At 44.5% G+C, this 26,610-nt stretch overlaps 1 protein-coding gene across 2 annotated transcripts in view; it reads left to right on the top strand.

Moving 5' to 3' along the window:
* Positions 1-20,630, top strand: part of Pde6d (phosphodiesterase 6D) — a 41,983-nt gene extending 21,353 nt beyond the window's left edge. Inside the window, exons 1-5 of one of the 2 annotated variants that reach the window (XM_090355039.1) lie at positions 15,666-15,940; positions 16,245-16,333; positions 16,848-16,973; positions 18,120-18,225; positions 20,045-20,630. In XM_090355039.1, the coding sequence (XP_090211165.1) occupies positions 16,252-16,333; positions 16,848-16,973; positions 18,120-18,225; positions 20,045-20,126 (396 nt within the window). In that variant the 5' untranslated portion in view covers positions 15,666-15,940; positions 16,245-16,251 and the 3' untranslated portion in view covers positions 20,127-20,630. Of the gene's footprint in view, positions 1-15,665; positions 15,941-16,244; positions 16,334-16,847; positions 16,974-18,119; positions 18,226-20,044 lie in introns of those variants that run through there. The other variant, XM_090355037.1, reaches the window with a different exon arrangement.
* Positions 20,631-26,610: the final 5,980 nt, after the last annotated feature.

Raw genomic sequence — 26,610 nt, 5'->3', positions numbered from 1 at the left:
GGTGGTTAATAGGAGATTAAAGTCTCACAGATTTTCCTGCTCTCATTGGGTTTTAACCATGATCCGCAGATCTCAGCCTCCTGAGTAGCTAGGATTACAGGTGTGAGCCACTGAAGTACAGCTGAGATTCGGATCCTATTCACCTGGCAGGGAGAGGAGGTAAGAGTCCAGTACAGGCATTTGATTATGACATCCAACCAAGACTCAGAGCCACTGCTGTATGTGAATCTTACATTTTTTTAATTTCTTAAAATGCTATTTATATATAAATTGATGTAATACAAATGACTTATGTTTTTACATTTGAGGGGGAAAGTATATACATTTAAAGTATACATTTTAAATATTGAAAATGCTTGCATCAAAATACTAAATGCTAATATATGGGTTATAGGATTATAGCAATTTCTTAGTTTTGTGCTCTCTTCCTAATTTTCTATAGTAGTACTGGAATGCTTTAGTAAAGCCTTAGATGAAGCTGAATATAGGTGGCTCAGGTCTGTAAATGCTAGCTACTCCTGAGACTGAGATCCAAACATTGTGACTCAAAACCATGGAAGCAGGAAAGTCCATGAGACTCTTACCTGTAGTTAACTACCAAAAAAAACTGGAAGTAAAGCTCTGGTGAAGTGGTAGAGCACTAGCCTTGACTACAAAAACTCAGGGATAGTGCCCAGGCCTTCAGTTCAAGTCCAGGACCAGCACGCACACACACACACACACACACACACACACACACACACACACACGGTTCAGAAGGAACTGCAACATAGTCACTACACACACACACACACACACACACACACACACACACAGGGTTCAGAAGGAACTGCAACATAGTCACCACACACACACACACACACACACACACACACACACACACACACACACACACACACAGGGTTCAGAAGGAACTGCAACATAGTCACCAATAGATTGCTTGCCTGTCATGCACAAGACCTAAAGTCAGTCCCTAGCACCACCAACAAAAATAACGCCAAGGATGCCTCTCCCCAGATCTTTGTGACTAAATTCAGTCCTGAAACATCAGAAGCAGTGATCTGCCCATGGAGCTGATAGGTGGTTCAGTGGGGGAACACTTGCCTAGTATGTGCAGACAGTCTCCACACCACCACCAAAAAAAAAAACAGGGTGAGAACTGAAGTTTTCCATTTCAGAGAAACTGCCTTGACATTGTGTTTGAAAGAGCTGAAGGAGCCAGGTATGGTGGCTCATGCCTGTAATCCTAGCTACTCAGGAGTCTGAAGATCATGGCTCAGAGCCAGCCTGAGCACTAAAGTCCATGAGACACTCTATCTCCAACTAACCAACAGGGAAAAAAAAAAAAAAAAAACAAAAAAACAATGCAGCGGCCGGGAGTTTGGCCTAGTGGTAGAGTGCTTGCCTAGCATGCACGAAGACCCAGATTTGATTCCTCGGTATCACATACATAGAAAAAAGCTGGAAGTGGTGCTGGGGCTCAAGTGGTAGAACTCTAGCCTTCAGAAAATCCAAGGACAGTGCTCAGGCCCTAAGCTCAAGCTGGCAAAAAATAAAACAAAACTGGTGCTGTGGCTCAAGGGGTAGGGTGGTAGCCTTGAGCTAAAGATCTCAAGGACAATGTCCAGGCTCAGAGTTCAAGTCCCACAACCAACAACAACAACAACAACAACAAAAAAAAAGAGCTGAAGTTCTTACAGAGCTGTTGTTTGTTTCCAGGATTGTAATGTGTAGCCCAGGCTAGCTTAGAACTCTCAATCCTCTGGCCTTAGCCTCCTCAGCCCTCATAGCATTTCTTTTGAGGAGAAAAATTACAGGCAGATGAGAACAAAAATGACAACTATAGAAGCTCTATTAAAGTTATGACAGGCAGTGAGCTCCTTTGAGTAGTGAGTTTGCCTTACCCTGAAGCCTATGGTTATCAGCCCTGGCTATCTTGTCTGGGTATGCAAATCTAGAAAGAGTAGACACCTGGGAATTGTTCCACACAGAAAGGTGATACATGTTAGTGAGTGGATGTTTTACATGGGATATTTATCTCCAAGTCCTGATCATAGACCCCGATGGCGATAAGTACCAGCCTCCATTACATATAGCACTTCTCACATTGCAATGTAATTATTTTTTACCTGGTAGTTTTTACTACCTGTGGAGACTCCAAGGGACCATTGCTGAGTCCACATCTCGTTAGTCATAGCATATCTTAGCACTGAGTTTAACATTCATAAATTAAAAAAATGTAAAATTTTTCATCTAAAATTATCTCTAAATTAGAGAATTAGACCAAATTTATGTTCTCAACTATATCATACTTTAGAAGGAGGTGCACTGTCATCACTTGACTGTTAGATTAAAGAAATATTTAAAATGTGACCAGGAGTGTAGCCTAGCATGCACAAAGCCCTGGATTCGTTTCCCCGGTACCACATACACAGAAAAAGCCATGGTGGTGTGGTTCAAGTAGCAGAGCACTAGCCTTGAGCAAAAAGTGTCCAAGGACAGTGCTCAGGCCCTGAGTTCAAGCCCCAAGACTGGAAAAAAATTGTTAATGTAATGTTTAGTTTTATCTATCTAAAATATTAGATAACTTAGGTGATGAGGTATGTTTGATTTGCAGGTGTTCAGAGAAGGCACTACCCAAAACACTATTTTGACTTTCTAAATATTTATCAAAATTATCAGCACCTAATTTGATGGTGCATTCCTATAATCCCAGAACTCAGGGAGTTAAGGAAGGGTTGTAAATTGGAGAATGAGCCTACAAAAAATAAGTAAGGAAATCGGACACAGTGGCTCACGCCTATAATCCTAGCTACCCCGGAGGCTGAGATCAAGGTTCAAAGTCAGCTTGGGCACTAAAAAGTCTGTGAGGCTCTTCTCTTCAATTAATCACCAGAAAATGGAAAGTGGTGCTATGGCTCAAGGGGTAGCATGGTAGCCTTGTGCTGAAGAGCTCAGGGACAATGCCCAAGCCCGGAGTTGACACAACGGACAAAAAAAAAAATAAGGAAGGAAGGATTATGTGGCTGTCAGTATAGAATTTATCTTAGTAGTCTCTTCGTTTAAAAAAATAATAATAAAATTTTACAAGCCAGGAATTTGGCCTACTGGTAGAGTGCTTACCTGAAGACCCCGGTTTGATTCCTTAGTACCACATAATAGAAAAAGCTGGAAGTGGGCCAGGGGTTTGGCCTAGTGGTACAGTACTTGCCTAGTATGCACAAAGACCCTGGTTCTATTCCTCGGTACCACCTACATAGAAAAAGCCAGAAGTGGTGGCTGTGGCTCCAGTGGTAGGGTTCTAGCCTTGAGAAAAAAAACCCAAGGACAGTGCTCAGGCCCTGAGCTCAAGCCCAGGACTGTGCTTCTCACAAAGCTGTGATAACAGGCAATGCCACTGCACCTAGCCATTGGTTAAAAAAGGGATCTCACCACCTTCCCCCCACACTGGGTAGCTTTGAACCTCTATTCCTAGACCAATCTCTGCTTCCCAAGTAGCTAGGAGTATAGGTTTAAGCTAGTGCATTTGCCATTTCTGTTGTTGCTGTTGTAGGATTGGTTGCTTTTGTCATACCTAAGAAGGCTTTACCTAACCCAGTGTCACAAAGATGCACTTTTTAGGTTTCAATATTTTTTATACTTTTACTTTTTGCCAGTCTTGGGGCTTGAACTCAGGACCTGAGCACTGTCCTTGGACTTTCTTAAGGCTAGAGCTCTACCACTTGAGCCATAGCCCTACTTCTGACTTTTTCTGTGTTTGTGGTACCAAGGAATCAAACCCAGCATTTCGTGTATGCTAGGCGAGCACGCTACTATTAGGCCCCAAGATTTTTATCCACCTTAATTGATTTCTTTTAACCACCTTAATTGATTTCTATGTAGGATAACAGTAGGAGGCCAACTTTATTTATTTGCATATGAAAATCTCATTATGTTAGCACTATGTTAGCACTATTTGTTGAAAATACTTTCCTTCCTTCCATTGAATTATTTTAGTACCCTGTCAGAAATTAATAATCTATTGTGCTATAGCCATGGCTCAAGAACCAGTGCACCTGCCCTTTGAGCATGGAGCCCTGAATTCAAACTCCAGAACCAAAAAAACAAAGGAAAAGAAAAGAAAAGAAGAAAGAACAAGAAAAAGTCAGCCTGTGCCTGTAGCTTATTCCTACAATCTTAACAACTCAGGAGGCTGAGATCTTGAGCCCAGCCCAGGTAGACAAGTCTGAGAGACTTATCTCTAGTCAGCAAAAAGCCCAAAGTAGAGATGTGATTCAGATTGAGCTGCCTTGAGCTCAAAGCCCAGAGTTCAAGCTCTGGTACCAGAAAAAAAAAAAAAATCAGGACTGGAATGTGGCTTAGTGGTAGAGTGCTTGGCTAGCATGCACAATGCACAAAGACCCAAGTTTGATTCCTCGGTGCCACATAGATAGAAAAAAACTGAAATAGTGCTGAGAAAGCCCAAGGAGAGTGCTCAGGCCCTGAGTTCAAGCCCCAGAACTAGCAAAAAATAACATAAAAAGTTCTTTGGGCCAGATCCCAGTGGCTCACACCTGTATTCCTAGCTACTCAGGAGACTGAGATCTGAGGACCTCAGTGCAAAGCCAGCCCAAGCAGGAAAGTTCAAGAGACTCTTTTCTCCTACTAACCATCAGAAAACTGGGATTGATGCTGTGGCTTAAGTGATAGACAAGCACCCAGGCCCTGAGTTCAAGCCCTACGACTGACCAAAAAAAAAAATTCTTTGGCCTTCCACCTCAGTAACAAGACTGTAGAATATTTGACAAAGGAAGGAACAAATGGGACCTCAAACCCAGTTAGTCACCAGCCCAGTCTCTCTCCAGCTAGGGAGAGTAATAGTGGATAGGTCTGCTGCTGATGGAGATTTATCACCTAAAAATATCCCAGGTGGTTAGAGACCTAAGGGCAGATGAGACATATTTGTGGATTTTCTAAGTAGATGAACCTGTTGCCTTTTATAACCATTAAGCTTTTAATTTGCCTCCACATGAGAAGATTTACATTATTATCACAATCATCATTATTATTGTACAGTAACTGTACAAGGGCTATTGTGACATTTCCACAGAGGTAATATATTCATGAACCTCATCCCCTCCATCATTCTCTCCCTTCCCAATTCCCCCTTCTTCAAACAGGCTTCATTATTCTATTTCATACGTGCAAATAATAGGCTTGCCTGGTTTTGTTTTGTTTTTTTTTATTTGGTTTAGTTCGGTTTGGTCGGTCATGGGACTTGAACTGTTGACCTGGGCATTGTCCCTAAGCTCTTCAGCTCAAGGCTACCCCCCTACCCCTTGAGCAACAGCTCCACTTCCTTGCTTTTTGTTGTTGTTGTTCTATGTTAGTTTTCTTTTTTTTTTTTTCTTTTTTTTTCTGTTGTAGGTAGAGCTTGAACTTAAGGCCTGGCACTGTCCCTGAGTTCTTTCACTCAAGGCTAGCACTCTCTGTCACTTTGAGCCACAGCTCCACTTCTGGTTTTCTGGTGGTTAATTGAAAATAAGAGTCCCATGGACTTTCCTGCTTGGGCTTAGCTTTGAGCTTTGATCCTCAGAGCGCAATTTTCTGAGCATCTTGGATTACAGGGATAAGCCACCAGTACCAGGCATTTTCTTTTGTTAGTCTTTTTTGGAGAAGTTATTTGAATTTGATGAACCCAAACATTTGAAAAGCTGTAGCTTAGTGTACGGCCATTCCACCCTGAACTGTTCCATCTCTGAGAAGTGTAACTCAGAGGCCATGATCTTTTACAATTTGGAAATTATAGACCCCTAAAGAGGCCTAATAGTGATTCCATTGGAAATTAGTTTGTAAACATAATTGCAGTAACAATGAACAATTTCTTTTATTCCTTTAATTAAAAAAAATGTATTCTAGGGGCCGGGAGTTTGGCCTAGTGGTTAAAGTGCTTGCCTAGCATGCATGAAGACCCAGGTTCGATTCCTCAGTACCACATACATAGCAAAAAGCCAGAAGTGGTACTGAGGCTCAAGTGGTAGCTCTAGCCTTGAGAAAGTCCAAGGACAGGGCTCAGACCCTGAGCTCAAGCCCAGGACTGGCAAAAAAAAAAAAAAAAATGTATTCTAGATGTAGTTGCATTCTTGGTTACTAGTTCAAAAAGTAAAGAAGGGAATAAATAAGAAATAAGCAAGACTAGCCAGGCACAGTGGCTCACACCAGTAATCCTAGCTACTCAGGAGGCTGAGATCTGAGTATTAAGGCTCAGAGCCAATCCGGGCACTAAAGGACCTGAGACTCTTATCTCCGATTAACCTCTAGAAAATGGGAAATGGGACTTGACTCAAGGGTAGGGCGGTAGCCTTCAGCTGAAGAGCTCAGGGAAAGTGCCCAGACCGAGGTCAAGCCCCATGACCCAGGGAAAAAAAAATGTAGGACTGAAAATTGCCCTTTCCATGCTCTTTAGAGCTATCTGGCTAAAGATTCATGCTCTTCTTTTACCCTTTTCTGACCCCAGGAGGCTTGACTCTTTCTGTTAAGATCATGCATCTTTTTCCTCAGAAAGTTAAAGGAGAATAAAGGATGCTTTTGCCAAGAAAGTTGGGATTTATCTTTGCTATCCAGTGTCATAATTTCTTACTCTGGAAGTGACCCTTCTGTTAGAGCAGAACCAGAGCCTCTCCCCAAGGAGGCTGGTGCTGGCTGGCTGGCTGGGGCAGAGCTAAAGCCAGAGCTAGTGAAGGTGCTCAGATCTCCCCGGGGCAAATTAAGGGAAGAGCGAAAGGCCTCATTAGGACTACCCAATGGTAAGTCATAGATATGCTAGAAAATTTTAAATCCCCAAAATTAAGTCAATGAAAAGTGGCTCCTGCATCTTTATCCTATGGGATGGTTATTAGGTTTTTCATGTTAGGTAAGATTTTACTATCTCTAAACTTAACTTTCTTCTTCCAGAAAGTAAAGCAATAGAGATAATAAGATGTAACCCAGGAGGTTTTTGTGTTTGTGAAGCACCTAATCCAGGGCTTGGCACACTGCCTATTAATGAGACAAAGCAAATAAAGTATGAGGAACCAAGACCCAGACATGAAATATTTAAATGTAAAAGAAAACTAACCGTGCTGGTAAAGAAGACTTTGTACCCACAGAAAAGAATGCCTTTGGAGAGTAATATCATACTAAGCTAGGGAGCATTTACTGTGTTTGAGGTCCTCTCCTAGTTTTTGTTTTGTTTTATTGTGTTGTTGGGGATGCCTCCCCAGGCCTTATGCATGCCAGGCAGGCTCTCTTTCATTGAGCTACGTCACCAGCCCTGCATTAGTTTTACATGCAATGAATCTTATTCAATCTTTACACAAATATATACATATATATATGTACATGCTTATTTATATATATAAGCATTTATTGTTTATTAGTGTTTCTTTTGGGGAAAACTAAGCTTTAAGATATTAAACTCAGCCTGGCATCTCACACCTGTAATCTTAACTACTCAGGAGGCTGAGGTCTGAGCATCAAGGTTATAAAGCCAGCCTAGGCAGGAAGTCCATGAGACTTCAATTAATCACTCCTACACCAAAAAAAAAAAGTGAGGGATGGGAGTTTGGCCTATGGTTAAAGTGCTTGCCTAGCATGCGCAAAGACCCGGGTTCGATTCCTCAGTACCACATACATAGAAAAAAGCCAGAAATGGTGCTGTGGCTCTCAAGTGGTAGAGCTCTAGCCTTGAGAAAAACCAAGGACAGTGCTCAGACCCTGAGCTCAAGCCCAGGACTGGCAAAAAAAAAAAAAGTGAGACGTATAAGTGTGACTGAAGTAGTAGAGTGCTAGCAAAAATGTTCAGAGCCAGCCAGACACGTTGGCTCACACCTGTAATCCTAGCTACTTAGGAGGCTGAGATCTGAGGATCAAGGTTCAAAGCCAGCCTGGGCACTAAAGACTGTGAGACTCATATCTCCACTTACCCACTAGAAAATCAGAAATGGCACTGTGGCTCGAGGGGTAGAGCAGTAGCCTTGAGTTGCCAGCCCAAGCAACAAAGTCTGAAAGTCTGTGTGAGACTCCTATCTCCAGTTAACCACCAGAAAACCAGAAGCAGCCAGAAGTAAGGCTGTGGCTTAAAGAGGTAGAGTGCTAGCCTTGAGCAAAAAATATCTCAGGGGCAGTGCCCAGGCCTGACCTGAGTTCCTGCCCCTGGACCGAAAAAGATTAGTATGACAGCACCTGATTGAAATGCGGAGGAAAGAAAGGGCAAAGCAGTTAAGTGGAAGTTCTTGCAAAAACCCAAAGATGCTGTAATGATGAATTTCAGTGGCAGAAACATTAGAACCTGGTTCCATTTCGAAAGGAAGGTCAGACAAGGTCATGAGATCTAGAAAGGAAGGTCAGGAAAGATCATGAGATCACCAGAGAGACTACGCTCAAAGAGGGGAAGTCCTCCAGCAATTTTCTTACCAAAATCATTTTGTTTTCCCTCACCAGACCCGGAACCTTGAGAATAGTCTATAAATGACATCACGATTCTTCTCATAAACTTCCCAGACCTCAGAACTATCAATACAGACTGCAGAACAAGTCTATTCTTCTGTCTTCTCTTTTATGTTATGTTCCACCCAGTTCACCCACCTCTCCTGCCCCCCAGAAAGGCCTGTCCAGCTAGTAACTCACATCCATAATCTTAGCTACTCAGGAGGCTGAGGTCTGGGGATCACAATTCAAAGCCAGCCTAAACAGTAAAGTACATGAGACTTGAGACTCATCTCAAGTTTACCAGCAAAAAGTTGGAAGTAGAGCCAGACTCGGTGGCTCACACCTGTCAGTAATCCTAGCTACTCAGAAGGCTGAGATCTGAGAATCAAGGTTCAAAGCCATCCCAGGCACTAAAGTCTATAAAACTCTTGCTTCAATTAACCACTAGAAAATCAGAAGTGGCAGTGTGGCTTCAGGGTTAGAGTGGTAGCCTTGAGCTAAGCAGCTCAAGGACACCACCCAGGCCCAGAACTCAAGCCTAGGACCGACCAAAACAACCAAAAACTTGGAAGTAGAGCTATGCCTCAAATGGTAGCAACCTTGAACAAAAAAAGGTAAGAACAGTGCCCAAGTCCCTATTTTAAGACTCAGGACTGTTCCCACCCCACCCCTCCCCCCAAAAAAGCCTTTCCTTTATAAACAGAACCCCATCTCTGAAGCTCTTCTCAGAGCTCTGCTGTATGCCCCTCGCTGGCAGCTTCCTCAGGGGACCCTCTAGCTAGCTGCTTCTCCCTCCCTTTCCCTAAGTGCTGGCTTGGGGAAAGGGGTAGTTTGACAGTGAAATTTACATCTCCCTACATACTTCCTAATATTCTTTTCAAGTGTTTTCCTTACTTTTCTTATGTAAATACTCCTTATAGCAAGAACCATTTGCCTATCATATTACACGTTTTCCTAAGTTTTTATTCGATGTCATCGAGGTTTTGAATTATAAAAATGTTCTATGCTTTTACAATACTTTCAGAAGTACCTTTTAATTGAAGAAATGATTTTTAAATGAGCCTCTTCCACCCTCTGTCCCCAACCTTAGCCCCTCTCCTCACATCTGCCAAAACCTCTAAGGTCTTGAACGTTTTCTGTGGACTTATGTATGTTATGAGTTCCCTTGCATTTCTGTTTAGAGGGGTCCTTCCATTCCTTTGGTCACATAAATATTCACCTATATTGTCGTTAGGTATAGCACTTGAGGCCAAATGGAATATCTTGTAGAATATAGTAAGAAATAGCCATTTCTCTTCACTGACTTGGCATTTAACATATATAAAAAGTGTATGATGAAGGCAGGCAGTGATAGCTCATGTTGTAATCCTAGCTTCAATATGATCTTCAAATAAAGTGTTAGAAAAGACAGAATCAGTGGAAAGCAAGTGAAAAAGTCCAGCGGTGGGGCCCATCAGCTGCACTAGACATTGATGAAAGTGAACCAAGCGACTCAAGTGCAGTGGTAGAGGAAGGGGATGAGAGAAAGAGGGAAAGCTGACACCAAACAGGAGGGAGGAAGAAATGTACGCATCCCCTGATCTAGTAGAAATAGGGTTTTTGGTTGGTTGGTTTTTGTCAGTGGTGGGGCTTGTCCCTGAGCTCTTCAGCTGAAGGCTAGCACTCTAGCACTTGAGCCACACGGCCCTTTCTGGTTTTCTGGTGATTAATTGGAGATAAGAGTCTCACAGACTTTAGTGCCTGGGCTGGCTTTGAACCTCGATCGTCAGATCTCAGCCTCCTGAATAGCTAGGATTCCAAGCATAAGCCACTGGTGCCTGGCTTGGAAAACATAGGTTTATTGTTAATATTCGAAGAGTTTTGTAAAACTTGAAGTTTTTGTATTTTTGTTATTCATAAGCTTTGTGGAGTCGAATGATGCTTATCATTGTGAATGTCAAATGTGTTTGTGACTTTAGTATAAATATGCCATAGTACTGTGAAATATATGTGGTTACCTAATCTCAATTTAAAAAAAAAAAATCTTTGGAAGTAAAAAAAAAAAAAGGGGGGGGATGGAGAAGCATGGCCTAGTGGTAGAGTCCTTGCCTAACATGCATAAAGACCCGGGTTCCATTCCTCATTACCACATACATAGAAAAAGCTGGAAATCGTTCTGTGACACAAGTGGTAGAGCTCTAGCCTTGAGAAAGCCCAAGGACAGTGTCAGACCCTGAGTTCAAGCCCCAGAACTGGCAAAAAAAAAAAAGAAAGGAAGGAAGGAAGGAAGGAAGGAAAAACAACAAATTATGTTAGAAAGGGAAGGAGAGAGGGAGGAAAATAGAGCAGAAAAAAGTTAAAGGAGCCTAGCAAACTTCCCTGCCAAAGCTATCTACAGAATTTCCTCTGATTCCTTCCTCTTACAGATGATTCCTCATTTCTACCACTAGTTTTCTAAGCTATCAGGTTACTGTGTTGTGTTGTGTGTTGTGTTTCTAGGGGAGGAGCAGAGTGAAGAAAGGCAGGCAAGGGAATCCACTGCCGCTGCTGTTGTTACCAATCAAAAGCAAACTCCCTTCCCCTGTGGCTCTGATTGAGACAGAAAAATAATGGTGATGGGAGCAAACTGACCCAGGCCAATGCTGCCAGCTGTTGCTGATTCATCACGGCCTCTCAGGTTCTCTCTGAGCACAGTGAGCACTATTCTGGAAGTTGCTTTAGTTACAGGCAATTTGTCCTTGGCACTTGCCTCAGACATATTGAAGATGAATATTTTAGGGAATCATTGATAGGACAGATGTGCACTTTGGATTATTTTTTTATTATTTTTGTCGGTCATGGGGCTTGAACTCTGGGCCTGGGCATTCTCCCTGAGCTCTTCAACCCAAGGCTAGCCCTCCACCACTTGAGCCACAGTACCAATTCTGGTTTTCTAGTGGTTAATTGGAGATAAGAGTCTCATATACTTTTGTGTCCAGGCTGGCTTTGAACTCCAATCCTCAGATCTCAACCTCCTAAGTAGCTAGGATTACAGATATGAGTCACCAGCGCCTGGCTTATGTTCTTTTGTTGTTGTTGTTGATCAGAGTGATGTATGGAGGGGTTACAGTTACTTACAGCATAAGGTAGTGAGTACATCATTTGAACATTGTTAACCCTTCCCATATTTTTCTCCCGCTTTCCCTCCCATCACCCTCTCCCAAATTGTAAACTTCATTTCCAACATATTGTCTTGTGAAACAAGACAGCTCACTCCTGTAATCCTAGCTACTGAGGACGCTGAGGTCTGAGGATCACCATTTGAAGCCAGCCCAGAAAGGAAAGTCCCTGACTTTTAATGCTAATAAACTACCAAAAAGAAGGAGGAGGAGCAGGAGGAAAAGTAGTGATGGAGCTATTGCTCAAGTGGTAGACCATTAGCCTTGAGCAAAAGAACCTCGGGGATAGTGCCCAAGCCCTGAGTTCAAGCCTCAGGACAGGCAAAAAATTAATTAATTAATTAAATGTAAAGAAAGGAAGAGTGTTCCATTAAAAATGAATAAATAAATATTGGCTGTGCATAGTGGCTCACACCTGTAATTCTAGCTACTCAGGAGGCTGAGATATGAAGATCTCCGTTCAAAGCTAGCCCGGGCACTAATGAATGGGAGTCTTATCTCCAGTGAATCACTAGAAAATCCGAAATGGCACCGTAGCTCAAGGGGTAGGGCAGTAGCCTTCAGTTGAAAGCTCAGGGACAGCGCGCCCAGACCCAGAGTTCAAGCCCCATGACCCCACACACGCACACACACAGAAAAAAAGAAAAGAAAAGAAAGAATATGTAGGAAGAGCCATTTGCAAGAGGAAGCTGATATTTAAATGCTCATTATTTAAGAAATGTAGAGATTATAGTGTGTTTTAACCTGGAGATACAACTGAGTAGCCTGTTCATTCTGCCCTCCTATTTAAAGAAGCCACACACTTCTACATTTAGTAAACTGAAATAGGAGTTGATGTGACAGAAGCTACTAAACAGAGAGAATCATCTGATCAAATTCAACACGGACCTCCTCAGCCCTCTCGCACAGGAACTCCTATATCTCAGAGTCATGAGTCTCTTAGGCCCAGGTCATCACCGAAGAAAATGTTTCATGGAAGGAAGGAATCCAAGTAATACAGGGTAGGAAAAGTGAGGCCTGTTTTTAATAGATTAAGTCCTAAACAGATTCTTAACATTTTCAAATAGTACAAATACAGTGAAAACTCCTAACCAAAAAAAGGAATGGAAACACTTTTTAGCTCAAAAGCCATACTTTTTAATTTTTAATATTTATTTCTGTTTAGTAATTGTACAAAGGCATTTCAATTCCAGAAGTCAAATTATAAGCACAGTACACCTTGAACAGCGTCACCCTTCTCCCCTTCCTTCCACTGCTTCTCCCGTCTCTCCCCGTCCCGTTCCTGCGCTCAAGCTGTATGATTCACTTTTTACATAGTGCACGGTGGGCCTTGACCAAAAGAGAGAGAAAAAGAGAGAGTAGTAAAAGTAGATTTGGCAATAGGATAGGCGTAGATAGTGATTAGTAATCTCAGCACTGGGAGGCTGAGGCAAGAGGATCTTGAATTCAAGGCCATCCTGGACTAAGTGTCAATACTTCATCTTAGCTACTCAGGAAGTTTAGATCAGAGGATCAAGATGCAAAGGCAGCCCAGGCAGAAATGTCTGAGATTCTATCACTAATTAACTAGACCAGAACCATGGCTCAAATAGTAAACACCAGCCATTGCTGAAAAAGCCAAGCTCCAACGCCAAAATGACAACAGGTAAATTTCCAACTTCTCTGTACTCTAACAAACGAAGATGACAGAAGGGAGGGAGATTAATAGATGAATATATCTCACTCTCTTCTATTTGTCCTTTTTCCTTCTCTAGTCAGGTTCTAACATGACATGGAGAGTGGAGCTGTTTGTTACCTAGAAACCGATATTGACCAACCAGTGTACTCATTCCAAAATGCTCCTAGGCAATTGTTGTGAAATACTTTAAAGTCTTTTTTAACTCATTTCCTGCATTCTTTTCTCAAGGAAATTTTCTTTGTACTTCATTCATTTAACTAGTTTCTTCTAGTCCCTAAGCTTTTCTTTCCCACACTATGGATACCTTTCACACTGGCTTCTATGCTCAAGTCTATACCTAGCTCCTATGCTGGCTTCTTCTAAATCACACCAAGTATCATGTGTTCTTTGCACAGAACTTAGGGTAACCTTTGCTTTGAGCCAAGAGAATGTCCTTCTTCAACAAGGTTGAAGGCTTAATGCTTTGTTAGCAATTGCTTTGGATCAGAAACTTAACTTTAAAGATACCCTTCTTACTTTTACATGTGAAAATGCTGCCTGATTACATTAAAAGGGTCTCAATTCCAAGGACAGCTCTCCTCTAACCAGGAAGCTTCTAGTGGTAAAGGAGTATTTCTCTGGACTCACTGTGGGTGCAGATCAACACGGAGTCTCTAAACCAGAAAAGACCTGGCTGATCCGAGGTGGTGTTTATAAATAGTCCTGCAGTCTCCCGTCTTTAAAGCTTGTCCATCTAATCCTCCTCAAGATTGGAAGTGATTTGGCCTGTGAGTCTTAAAACATTTTCCCTGAAAATCTAATTAGTAAAAAGCTATTGAAGTAAAAACGCTTTGAAAGATGATGGCCAATCATCATTGTTCACTTTTCACTCTTAACAGTTTTGACCAGATGTTTACGTGGAACTGAGGAATTGAATTCATGCATGCTAGGCAAGCACTCTACCCACTAAGCCACATTCCCAGCCCATGGTTTATTTGTGGTTTTTTTGTTGTTGTTGAGGCAGGGTTGTTACTGGGGAGCCAGAAATGATTTTATTCTTACCATGTTCCTGCCTCTGCCCCTTGGAGTAGCTGAGCTTTACAAGTATGTGCCATTACACCCATCAAAATTTTGTTTGTCTTTAAGTGTTGAGAGTTTATTTTTTGGATTTGGGGTAGTTTATGAGGGGAGAGGTGTTTTGGGACGTTTGGTGCTGCTGCTGAGACTAAAGCCAGGGTTTCATGACTCGTGCTCGGCACAGTCACTGAGCTACATCCCCAGTACACTAAAGTTACCAACCTGCTCTGAGCCGGTGGCTCAGGTCAGTAATCCTCGTTACTCAGGTAGCTGAGATCTGAGAATCGTGGTTCAAGAAAGTCTGTGAGACTCTTATCTCTAATGAGACACCATAAAAAAAAGTTAGCAACATTAATGTTGTTTTTTACTTATTAAGGCTATCATGGATTTGCATTTTTATGATTTTTATTAAGCTGTTCTCTAGCCAGACACAGGAAGAAGACACTTGTAACTGTAGCTACTAAGTAGTCTGAGACCTCAGGGTTATGGTTCAAGGCAAGCCAGGGCAGAAAAGTTCATAAGGCTCTAACCTCTGATAAATCAGCCAAAAGCCAGAAATGGAGTTGTGGCTCACGTGGTAGAGTACTAGCCTTGAGCACAAAAGCTCAGGAATATCACCCAGGTCCTGTTCAACCCCAAGATCAGCACAAAGGTAGGTAGGTAGGTAGATAAGTAGATAGATCCCTCAAAGATAATCAGTTAAGTCCTTAGCCTGATTACTTTTTTTTTTTTTTGCAGTCCTGGGGCTTGAACTCAGGGCTTAAGCACTGTCCTAGAGCTTTCTCAAGGCTAGAGCTCTACCACTTGAGCCACAGCAACATTTCCGGCTTTTTCTATGTATGTGGTACCAAGGAATCAAACCCAGTTCTTTGCACATGCCAGGCAAGCAATCTACCACTAGGTCAAACTCCTGGCCTCCTGAACCTGATTATTTAGAAAGAAAAGGGCACTTACATTACAAAGATCAATCATACATTTTTAGCTACTTCTCTCCCTTACAGTAAAATGAAGGATCTTAAATTTATTGTTCATAAAATATCACATAGAAAATTTTAAAATGTTCTTTTTTTGATAATACAAGAGTTTAAACTGAAGACCTCATGCTTGCTAGGCAGACATTCTTCCTCTGAGCCATGCCTCAGTAATTACAGCAGTGCTTATTTTGAGAAAGGGTCTTGGGTTTTGCCCCGCCCACTACCTGGACCATGAGCTGCCTGTTTTACACAGCCTACTGCAGTGGAAATGATAGGTATGTGCCGCCATTCCCAGCTTCTCTTCTGTTGACTCTCATGAGTTTTTTCCCTGGGCTGGTTTGGAATCCCAGGGAGGGCTCATTTAGTGCTTCAGGCTGGGCTGTACAGATTGAGTCCCCACTGTGGAAATGACAGGACTGTGCCTCAAGCCTGCATACCTTTTCCCTGTCTTCCTGGACTACCTGCACTGAAAGCGCTGTCTGATCACCCCAGCCACATCAGCAGTGAAGTCATATGGTGCTACTTTGCATTTGTTGCTCATGTCAGGAACAGTCATGGTTTTTGTTTGCTTGCTTAGATCTTCTACACTATTCACTTCTGACCTCTGGGCCTTCCTAGCTGTATAGCTCTCCTTTCCATGCAAACATGTATGTTTTATGGATTCATCTTCTAGAAAGAGTATCCTGCCCTGCTCTCTCCCCACCTGCTTGTGCTGTCTTGGAAACTCCTTGCACAATCACTGGGCTTCCCACACATATGCTGAATCCCTTGCATCGCAATCCCATGCTGTGTTTTCAATTCTCCTGCCTGCCCCTATCTGCTCTCATGATATGTAGCCATGGGGCAGGCCTGGCAGGAGGTGAGGAGGTTGGTAAGGCAGATGTGAGACACCCCCCGCCTCAGATAGAGTCACGCTCAGAACCTTATTTTTCCTTGATCCTATTTGATCAGAAATTGGATGAACCTTCGGGATGCAGAGACGGGGAAGATACTCTGGCAAGGGACGGAAGACTTGTCTGTCCCCGGGGTGGAGCACGAAGGTACTGCCACCCCTGTGTGCACACACCATGGTGTCTGCACAATAGCCCTGGAATGGGGCCTGAGTAAATGCTCATTTAACAGGCACACAAATAAATCCACATGTTGCTAGCATTTTTTTTCTTACATTTCTTTCTCCCACTTCCCAAAATTTTAACATTAGAACATACCCAAAGGTAAAAGTTAAGATCTCAATTTTCCCCCCCAAAAAATGTTCATTTCTATTCCCTAAGTAAAAGAAAAGGTGGCACAGAATGGGCAGTTGTGTACCTGGCCAGAGCAGCTAGCTAGGTGTCTTGAGGCACCAGATTTGGTGTCCCCTAGCCACCCACTAGACAGCTGACACTGCTACCTCCCTCCCCCCACTACCTTCCCATGGTGTATAACACAGACTTTATCTGACCTGTAATGCAGACAGCTAGCTCTCAATCAGCCTTACAAAACTCAGAAACAGGAAGCATTTCAACTGCATGCTTTTCACTTAGAATGGCTCCATCAGGTCTTTTCCCTTCACAGCACGAGTTCCCAAGAAAATCCTCAAGTGCAAGGCAGTGTCTCGAGAATTGAACTTTTCTTCAGCCGAGCAAATGGAAAAATTCCGCCTGGAACAAAAAGTTTACTTCAAAGGGCAATGCCTAGAAGGTAATCTGCTGTTTACCGACCCCACGGCAGTGCTGGGGGACAGGGGTGACAAACTGGGGGCCAAGCAGTTTGTAATAGGATTCCTACACTCTGCAAGATTGGGATACTCCCCACCATCAACGCCCCGTGAAAACAAACTAAAACAGGGCCAGCCAGGATAAGGAGCTTCAAGATCTGTGCCCAGGATCTGCTCTTGTGGTACTGCACTGCTGTGGAGAAAGATCCTGAATCCCTTCCTCAGGTCTCACAAGACAGAAAAGAGAACTCGTAGCTAATGTTTCAAATGAAGAGGACTCTGCTTACATTTACAACAACCATACTTCTAAGACAATGCCGTTTACACTGTGCTGCTGGTTAGGCCTCGTCCGATAGACTCGTGAAAAGTAAGGCTCTCACAGGACATGTGTGGCTCACACTTGTAATCCTAGTTACTCAGGAGGCTGAGATCTGAGGGTCAAGATTTGAAGCCAGCCCACGCAGGAAAACCCATAAGACTTTTTTATTTTTGGTTGGTCCTGGGGCTTGAACTCTGGGCCTGGGCATTGTCCCTGAGCTCTTCAGCTCAAGGGTAGGGACCCCTTGAACCACAGCACCCCACTTCCATACGACTCTTATTTCCAGTGAACCACAAAAAGCCAGAAGTAGAGCTGTAGTTCAAGAGTGGTAGAGGGCTACCCTTGATCACAAAAGTTCAGGGGTAGGGGCCGGGAGTTTGGCCTCGTGGTTAAAGTGCTTGCCTGGCATGCATGAAGACCTGGGTTCGATTCCTCGCTACCACATACATAGAAAAAAGCCAGAAGTGGTGCTGAGGCTCAAGTGGTAGAGCTCTAGCCTTGAGAAAATCCAAGGACAGTGCTTAGGCCCTGAGCTCAAGCCCAGGACTGGCAAAAAAAAAAGTTCAGGGGGTAGTGCCCAGGCCCTGAGTCACACACACACACACACACACACAGCTCTGGTAAGTGAAAGGACTGCCTGAGGAACCTTCTAGCATTTTCTTTTGCCTCTGGCCTGGGAGGTGTCAGATGGCTTCCTTGCCCTAAAGTCGGGGACATATAGCCTTTAAGGGCTTAGGCCTGTGGGGGGTAGCAGTTTGCTGATTTAGGCTTATATGGGGTGCTGCTCACTGGCTCTTCCTTCTTCCTTCAGAATGGTTCTTCGAGTTTGGCTTTGTGATCCCCAACTCCACAAACACCTGGCAGTCCCTGATAGAGGCCGCACCCGAGTCTCAGATGATGCCCGCCAGCGTCCTAACGTGAGTGAGGCCCCTGGAAACTGGGCTGTGTCTGGAAGCAGGCATTCCAGGCAGGTTGGACTCTGGGTCCCAGCTAGGGGCTGGGAACAAGGGAAAAATAGGACAGGAATACACAAGGATATCATAAGTGACAAGGGGCTGACTTCTGTCCTTTAAAGGAGACAATATGATAGAGCAGAATCAAAAGTTTAGATTTTAGAACAGGGACAAAAACATGAGAAGGAATATCAATGTGTAAGAAGTAATGTACCTACTACCTGACAAATGTAACTAACCCCTCTATATATTATCCTGGCAATAAAATTTTTAAAAAAAAGTTTAGATTTTGGCCGGGTACCTGTAATTCTAGCTACTCAGGAGACTGCGATCTGAGATCATGGTTCAAAGCCAGCCAGGACAGACAAATCCAAAAGACTTTTTTTTTTTTTGGCAGTCCTGGGCCTTGAGCTCAGGGCCTGGGCACTGCCCTTGGACTTTCTCCCTTGGACTCTACCACTTGAGCCCCAGCACCATTTCTGGCTTTTTTCTATATGCATGTGATACCGAGGAATTGAACCCAGGTCTTCGTGCATGCTAGGCAAGCACTCTACCACTAGACCAAACTCCCAGCCCCACAAAAGACTCTCATTTCCAATTAAGTACTAAAAAACTGGAAGTAAAGCTGTGGCTCAACTGATAGAGAACCAGCCTGGAGCACAAAAGCTCAGGGACAATACCCAGGTCGTGAATTTAAGCCCCAGGACCAGCATACACACACACACATACACACACACACACACACACACACACACACACACACACACGCGCGTGCGCGCGCACACACACACAGGCACAAAGTTTAGATTAGATCATGTTTTAAATTCCCCATGCACCTTACCTGCCATCTTGGGTGATAATACACCTTACCTTAGTGTTTCATCTCTGAGTCAGAATAGATAATCCCCTTCAAGAAGTAGAGATAAAATGAGATATCATGGAAGGCACCTGGCGGGAAGTAGACACCACTTCTCCTGGCTGCTGGCCCCTAGTACTTCTGTATTGTCTGGATCCTCTCACACAGTCTGCCAAAGTCTCCATTGAGGCTCAGAACGTAATTTTGGTTACAAGTTCTCAGAAACTTTTAAGCTGTACACCTGTAACTCACACCTGTAATCTTATTCATTGGGTTGAGATCTGAGAGATGCAGGTTCATGCCAACGCTGGCAGAAATTTACTAGACTCTATCTCCAAAATAGCCAGTGGAGCTGGAACTATGGTTCAAGTACTGAAGCACCAGCTAAACAAGGAAGCCAAGCAAAATAACAACAAAACAAAAAACGATATTTTGCCCCAAATCAAGGTAGGCCAAACTCATCTGTTCATTGAAAGTGCCGACCTTGACAGCAGCCTAAGGGCTTCAGGCATCGGTGTATAGGCCAGCCAGAAATCCATGCGACCTCAATCTTTATGCCCATACAGAGCGCCCTACCACGGTCTTTACAGAATATCTTACAGAATATCTTCTGTGCTCAGAAGATATTCTCATTTCTCACTTCGATGGAAACAAGCTCATCATGTAAGTGAAATGCTGTGTAAACACCCCACCCAAATAGACAAAAGATGTCACTGTATAGCTCAGCCTGGCATTGAACCTGTGATCCTCTTACCAGGGTGCTAGGATTGCAGGTATATACCACCATGCCCAACTCAGGATGAGAATTTCAGTGGCCCCAACTATGGCTCTCGCTGGAGCCTCTGTGTGGCCTAGGGATCCAGGATAGCAGTAGGCCTTGTCCCTTCTGGTTCACCCTGTCTCACCTTCATTTCTTCTTCCTTGCAGAGGGAATGTCATCATAGAGACAAAGTTTTTTGATGACGATCTTCTTGTAAGCACATCCAAAGTGAGGCTTTTCTACGTCTGAGAGAAGAACTTGTGTGCACTTCAGGAATTTTGGGGTGGGGGGGAGGAAAAATTGTTTCCTTGTTTCCTCCACACATTTGATTTTTGACACTTCACCGATTCTGTCGCCGCTGACCTGCCTGTGGCCGCCGGGGGACCAGCTCTATAGAGGTAACCAGATGGCTTGTTTTCTCCTAAACTGCCATCTTCCGTTGATCAGACAAAATTCCCAACCCCAGACCAGGGCAGGGGATATGCCTCAGCTCCTTCCTGGTGCAAACGTGGGAACACACGCATACCACAAGCCGACCCTGCACATATCATTCGCCCGCCTCCTCCCTGGGCCCTGCAGCCTTCCTTTGGCCCCTGGTTTTGGAAAAATTCACATCCCTGACCCATGTTTAGTTTTTTTCCTACCATTTCTATTTCATACATTCTCATACATTTAACTTGTAAAATAGACTATGATATTATTATTATTATTACATAATGTAATTAAAATATTGCTACAGTCTTTAGCATGGCACTGCTTCTATCTCTCCTTTCTTTCTGGAAGATGAACCTCTCTGTGAGGGAAGAAGTATTTGTCAGCCAGGCACTGGTGGCTCACACCTATAATCCTAGCTACTCAGGAGGCTGAGATCTGAGGATCATGGTTCAAAGCCAGCCTGAGAAGAAAAGTCCCTGTGAGACTCTTATCTCCAATTAACCATCTAAAAAACTAGAAGCAGAGGCTCAAAGTGGTAAAGTGCTAGCTTGAGCAAAAGAGCTCAGGGACAGCACCAAGGCTCTGAGTTCAAGCCCCATCACTCCACAACTAAAGAAGAAAAGAAGAAGGAGGAGGAAGAGGAGGAGAAAGAGGAAGGAAAAATATTGGAAGGAATGTGGGGAGGGGAGAGTCTACTAACCAGAATAGTAAATCTGATGTCTCAGGACAGGAGAATCTGCCAGGGTCCAGTGGGACAGTAGCTCTGTAGTGTGGCCTTGTTCTTCTCTGTCAGTGAACAGAAATGAGATGCATATATTCTCTGTATTTGCCTTATCTTTCATTGATAGTTCTCTTTGTCATATTAGATTATTGTCCTCCAAAACTCCTTTTTTTTTTTTTTTGCTGTTTATGGGGTTTGAACTCTGGGCCTGGGCACTGTCCTTTAGCCCTTCAGCTCAAGGCTACTGCTCTATCCCTTGAGCCACAGCACCACTTCCAGTTTTCTAATGGTTAATTGAAGATAAGAGTCTCATGGACTTTACTGCCCAGGCTGGCTTTGAACCTTGATCCTCAGATCTCAGCCTCCTGAGTAGCTAGGATTACAGGCATGAGCCACCATGCCCAGCTATCCCTGAGCTTAATTTCTCAAGGTTAGTGCTCTACCACTTGAGCCACAGCTCAACTTCCATGAAATTTCCTGCCCTGCCAACTTTGAACTATGATCCTCAAATCTCAGCCTCCTGGTCAGCCAAGAACACAAGTGTGAGCCACCAGTGCCCGTATTTTTAAGCCAGGCACCAGCGGTTGACAGCACTGGTAATCCTAGACCCTAGAGAGGATGAGTTGGAAAGATCATAGTTTGAATCTAGCTAGTATGGGTAAGTTCGTATGCTCCTTTCTCAACTGAGAACTGGGGCTGGGAGTTTGGCCTAGTGGTAGAGTGCTTGCCTAGCATGCATGAAGACCTGGGTTCAATTCCTTGGTACCACATACATAGCCAGAAGTGGTGCTGTGGCTCAAGTGGTAGAGCTCCATCCTTGAGCAAACCTACGGACAGTGCTCAGGCCCTGAGCCCAAGACCAGGACTGGCAAAAAAATAAAATTGAGAACTAAACTTTTTTTTTTTTTGCGATGGTCATGGGGCTTGAACTCTGGGCCTGGCGCACTCTCCCTGAGCTCTTCAGCTCAAGGCTGCCACCCTACCCCTAGAGCCGCAGCCCCACTTCCCATTTTCTAGTGACTAATTGGAGATAAGAGTCTCACATTCTTGGGGCCAGGAGTTTGGCCTAGTGGTAGAGTGCTTGCCTAGCATGCACAAAGACCCGGGTTCAATTCCTTGGTACCACATACTTAAAAAGCCAGAAGTGGTGCTGAGGCTCAAGTGGTAGAGTTCTAGCCTTGAGAAAAATCCAAGGACAGTCTCACATTCTTTACTGCCCAGGCTAGCTTTGAACTGTGATCCTCAGATCTCAGCCTCCTGAGTAGCTAGGATTATAGATGTGAGCTACTGCACCCAGCTTAAAGGATACCACCCTACCCTTGGGGCCAAGCCCCACTTCTGTTTTTCTAGAGGTTAATTGGAGATGAGAGTCTCAGGTCCTTTTGGGCTGGGCTGGCTTTGAACCTTGATCTTCAGATCTCAGAGTAACTAGGATTACAGGCATGAGCCAGTGGGCCCATCTTAAACTACTTTTTAAATATCAAAAATTAGCCAGTCAGATAAGGGGTGTGGGAGGGAAATGGGGACAAAAACATGAGAAGAGGTATCAACATTTGTGAGCCACAGGGCCTGGCTTCATTTCTTGAGCCATATCTGCTCCCCAGTTCCTTGAGGAAACACTCCCTGGAAACTGTACATTTTGTAGTACAGAAAGAAATTCCTATAAAATACTTCACATCTTCACCCAGCCAAAACTTGCCTAGCTACTCTGAAAAAAAAAAAAAAGGAAGCAGGGTACTGGTGGCTCACACTTGTAATCCTAGCTACTCAGGAGGCTGAGATCTGAGAATCCGGGTTCAAAGTCACCCTAGCACGAAAGCCCGTGAGACTCTAATGTCCAATTAACCACTGCCGTGGCTCAAGCAGTAGAACGCTAGCCTTGAGCTAAAGAACTCAGGGACAACAGCACCCAGACCCAGTGTTCAAGCCCCACTACCAACCTAGCAAAATGGAAAAAAAAGATTACAGGTGGACGCTGATAACTTACACCTGTAATCCTGGCTACTCTAGAGACTGTCTGAGGATCATGTTCAAAGCCAGCCCAGACAGACAAATCCAAGAAACTCACCTCTGATTAACCACCAAAAAGCCAGAAATAGAGCTATAGCTCAAGTAAAAGAGCATTAACCTTGAGGGGAAAAAAAAAATCTAAGGAGCAGGGCACCATGGCTCACCTGTAATCCTGGCTACCATGGAAGGTGAGATCTGAGAATCAGTTTGAAGCCAGCCCAGGAAGCAAAGTCCCCAGAGACTTTTTTTTTTTTGCCAGTCCTGGGCTTGAGCTCAGGGCCTGAGCACTATCCTTGGACTTTCTCAAGGCTAGAGCTCTACCACTAGAGCCTCAGCACCACTTCCGGCTTTTTGCTATGTATGTGGTACCGAGGAATCGAACCTGGGTCTTCGTGCATGCCAGGCAAGCACTTTAACCACTAGGCCAAACTCCCGCCCCCCCCCCCCAGAGACTCTTATCTCCAGTTAATCACTCAAAAACAAGTGGGCCAGGAGCGTGGCCTAGTGGTAGAGTGGCTTGCCTAGCATGCATGAAGGTTTGGGTTCTATTCCTCTGTACCACATATACAGAAAAAGCCGGAAGTGGTGCTGTGGCCAAAGTGGTAAAGCACTAGCCTTGAGAAAGCCCAAGGACAGTGCCCCAGGCCCTGAGTTCAGGTCCTACAACAAACAACAAAACAAAAAAGCTAAGGAACAGAGCTGAAGCCCTTAGTTCAAGCCACAGAATAGCACACACAGGCATACAAATACACACACACACACACACACACACACACACACACACACACACACACACAACTTATAATAAGTTGTTTGGACCCAGTTATCCTGTTTTTTTTTTGTTTTTTTTTTTTTTTGCCAGTCCTGGGCTTGAGCTCAGGGCCTGAGCACTGTCCTTGGACTTTCTCAAGGCTAGAGCTCTACCACTTGAGCCTCAGCACCATTTCTGGCTTTTTTCTATGTATGTGGTACCGAGGAATCGAACCCTGGTCTTCATGCATGCTAGGCAAGCACTTTAACCACTAGGCCAAATTCCCGGCCCTGTTTTTGTTTTTTGTGGGTCATGGGGCTTGAACTCTTCCTGGGCCCTATCCCTGAGCTCTTCAGCTCAAGGCTACCCTTGAGCCAAGCTCCACATCCTGTTTTCTAGACGTTAATTAGAGATAAGAGTCTCAGGTCCTTTTGTGCCTGGGCTGGCTTTGAACCTTGATCCTCATATCTGAGTAGCTAGGATTACTGGCATGAGCCACCGCACCCAGCTTACACTGTATTTTTTAGTCTAAATATACTAGGGTTCAATTCCTCAGTACCACATATACAGAAAAAGCCAGAAGTGGTGCTGTGGCTCAAGTGGCAGAGTGCTAGCCTTGAGGAAAGAAAAAAAAACAAACCTTAGGCCCAGGCCCTAAGTTCAAGCCCCAGGATTGGGGGGGGGGAAAAAACACGGGGGCAATGGCTCATGCCTGTAATCCTAGCTGCTCAGGAAGCTGAGATCTGAGGATCACAGTTCAAAAGCCAGCCAGGGCAGGAAAGTCCATGAGACTCTTAGCTGCAAAGAACCACCAAAAAGCCAAAATGAAGCTGTGCTTTAAGTGCTAACCTTGAGCAGAAAGCTAAAAGGACAAGGCTTGGACAAGTTCAAGATGCAGCATCGCACTGACTCCCTGGGAAAATAAGCTCTACTTCCTGCTTTGTACTCGTTAACTGACGATTGCATGGACTGGCCGGGAGTTTGATCTAGTGGTACAGTGCTTGCCTAGCATGCACAAAGACCAGAGTTCGATTCCTCAATGCCATATGCTCAGGCCCTGAGTTCAAGCCCAGGACTGGCAAAACAAAAACAAAATAAAAATGGGCTTTTCTGCACAAGTAGCTTTAAACAGGATTCTCAGAGCTCAGCCTCCTGAGGAGCTAGGATTACGGGAGGAGCCACTGGCCACAGACTTTGTTTCTTTAACACTGGGCTTGGAGCCAGAGTCTTGCACATTGCTAGTCAGATACCAGTGCTGGTTTTACTACCTGACTTTAATTGGCTTTAATTCACTGAGAATAGTAGGCCAAAGTTATAATTAAGTTGTTTTAGAAAGCTGTGTACCAAGCCAGCTGCAGTGGCTCACGCCTGTAATCCCAGCTACTCAGGAGGCTGAGATGTGGAGATCTTGGTTTGAAGCCAAGCTGGGCAGGAAAGCTTATGGAGGCCCCTCAAATAACTACCAAAAAGCCCGAAGTGAGCCAGGGCTCAAGTGGTGAAGCACTAGCCTTGCACAAAAAAGCTCAGGGACAATGCTCGGGCTCAACGTTCAAGCCCCGGTGTACACACACACACACACACACACACTCTCCTATGACATCTACAGCATTAATGGTAGATTTTGTTTTGTGGTTGATGCTGCTGTTGCTGTTTTGCTGGTACCAGGGTTTGAACTCAGGACCTTGTGCTTACTTGGCTGGTGCTGTACTACTTGAGTTACCACCTCCTCGGCTTTTTGCTGATAACTTTAGAGACGATCATTACTTCTATCCCAAATCACAGTCCTCTGAATAGCAGCCTCCCGAGTAGCTAGGATGGCAGGCATGAGCCACTGTGCCTCGCTTTGTGCCTGTTTGAAGGAGACATGCCATCACTTTCCCAGGAAATCCTGGCCTTTGCAGGACTCCAGAGCTTCCGCCCAGCCTCTGAGAACCCAGAATCCCAAATGTCATTGTTTGGCATTGACCAGCCCTTTCAAAGTTCCCTCAGCCTGTAGGCTAGGTAGACTGTGGGGCAGCCACCAGCCCTCCCCGGAGCCTCACCCCAGGACCCCAGAAACGATTCTCATATGCTAAAGCCCTGGTGATGGTGGGTCTGGGGAGGTGACAGGGTCATGGGGCAGAGCCCTTCAAAAGAAGCCCCAGCCACACCCCTGGCACATGCCTGCAATCCTAGCACCAGGAAGTGACTGAAGGCCAGGCCCTCAAGGTTCAAGACCAGCTAAAGCTGGGTCCTAGGGGGAGGGGAGGTGGGGTGCTTGGGCTTTCTCAAGAAAACAATCCAGGTATGGTAGTACACACTTGTAATCCCAGCTATTCAAGAGGGGATGATTGGGCGCGTGGATAGCAGATCAAAGCCAGCCTGGACAAAAAGTTATCAAGACCCCATCTTAACCAACAGGCCAGGGCGGTGGCACACGTGTGACCCCAGCTATGGGGGAGGCAGATGGGCTCCAGGGGAGAAGAGAGATGTTCCAGGAGCCCTAGGTGAAAAGACTCCAACAGAAAAATATCTAAAAACAAAGGCAGGGAGGCTGAGAGCATGGCTCAAATGGTAGAGCGCCTGTGAGCACATTGAGGCCCTGACCTCAAACTCCAGCACCACCAATAGATAGATTTAAAATGAAAGGAAAGGACTAGAAGCATGGCCTAATGGTAGAGTGCTTGCCTATCATGCACGAAGCCCTGCGTGCACCTGCAGTACCACGTACACAGAAAAGGCCAGAAGTGGCACTGTGGCTCAAGTGGTAGAGCTCTAGCCTTGAGCAAAAAGTGTCCAAGGATAGTGCCCAGTTCCTGAGTTCAAACTCCAGGACT

Source organism: Megascapheus bottae, chromosome 21 (genome assembly GCF_031878675.1).
Source record: "Megascapheus bottae isolate mThoBot1 chromosome 21, mThoBot2.hap1, whole genome shotgun sequence".
NCBI lineage: Eukaryota > Metazoa > Chordata > Mammalia > Rodentia > Geomyidae > Megascapheus > Megascapheus bottae.
This window is presented reverse-complemented; position numbering and strand designations above follow the sequence as displayed.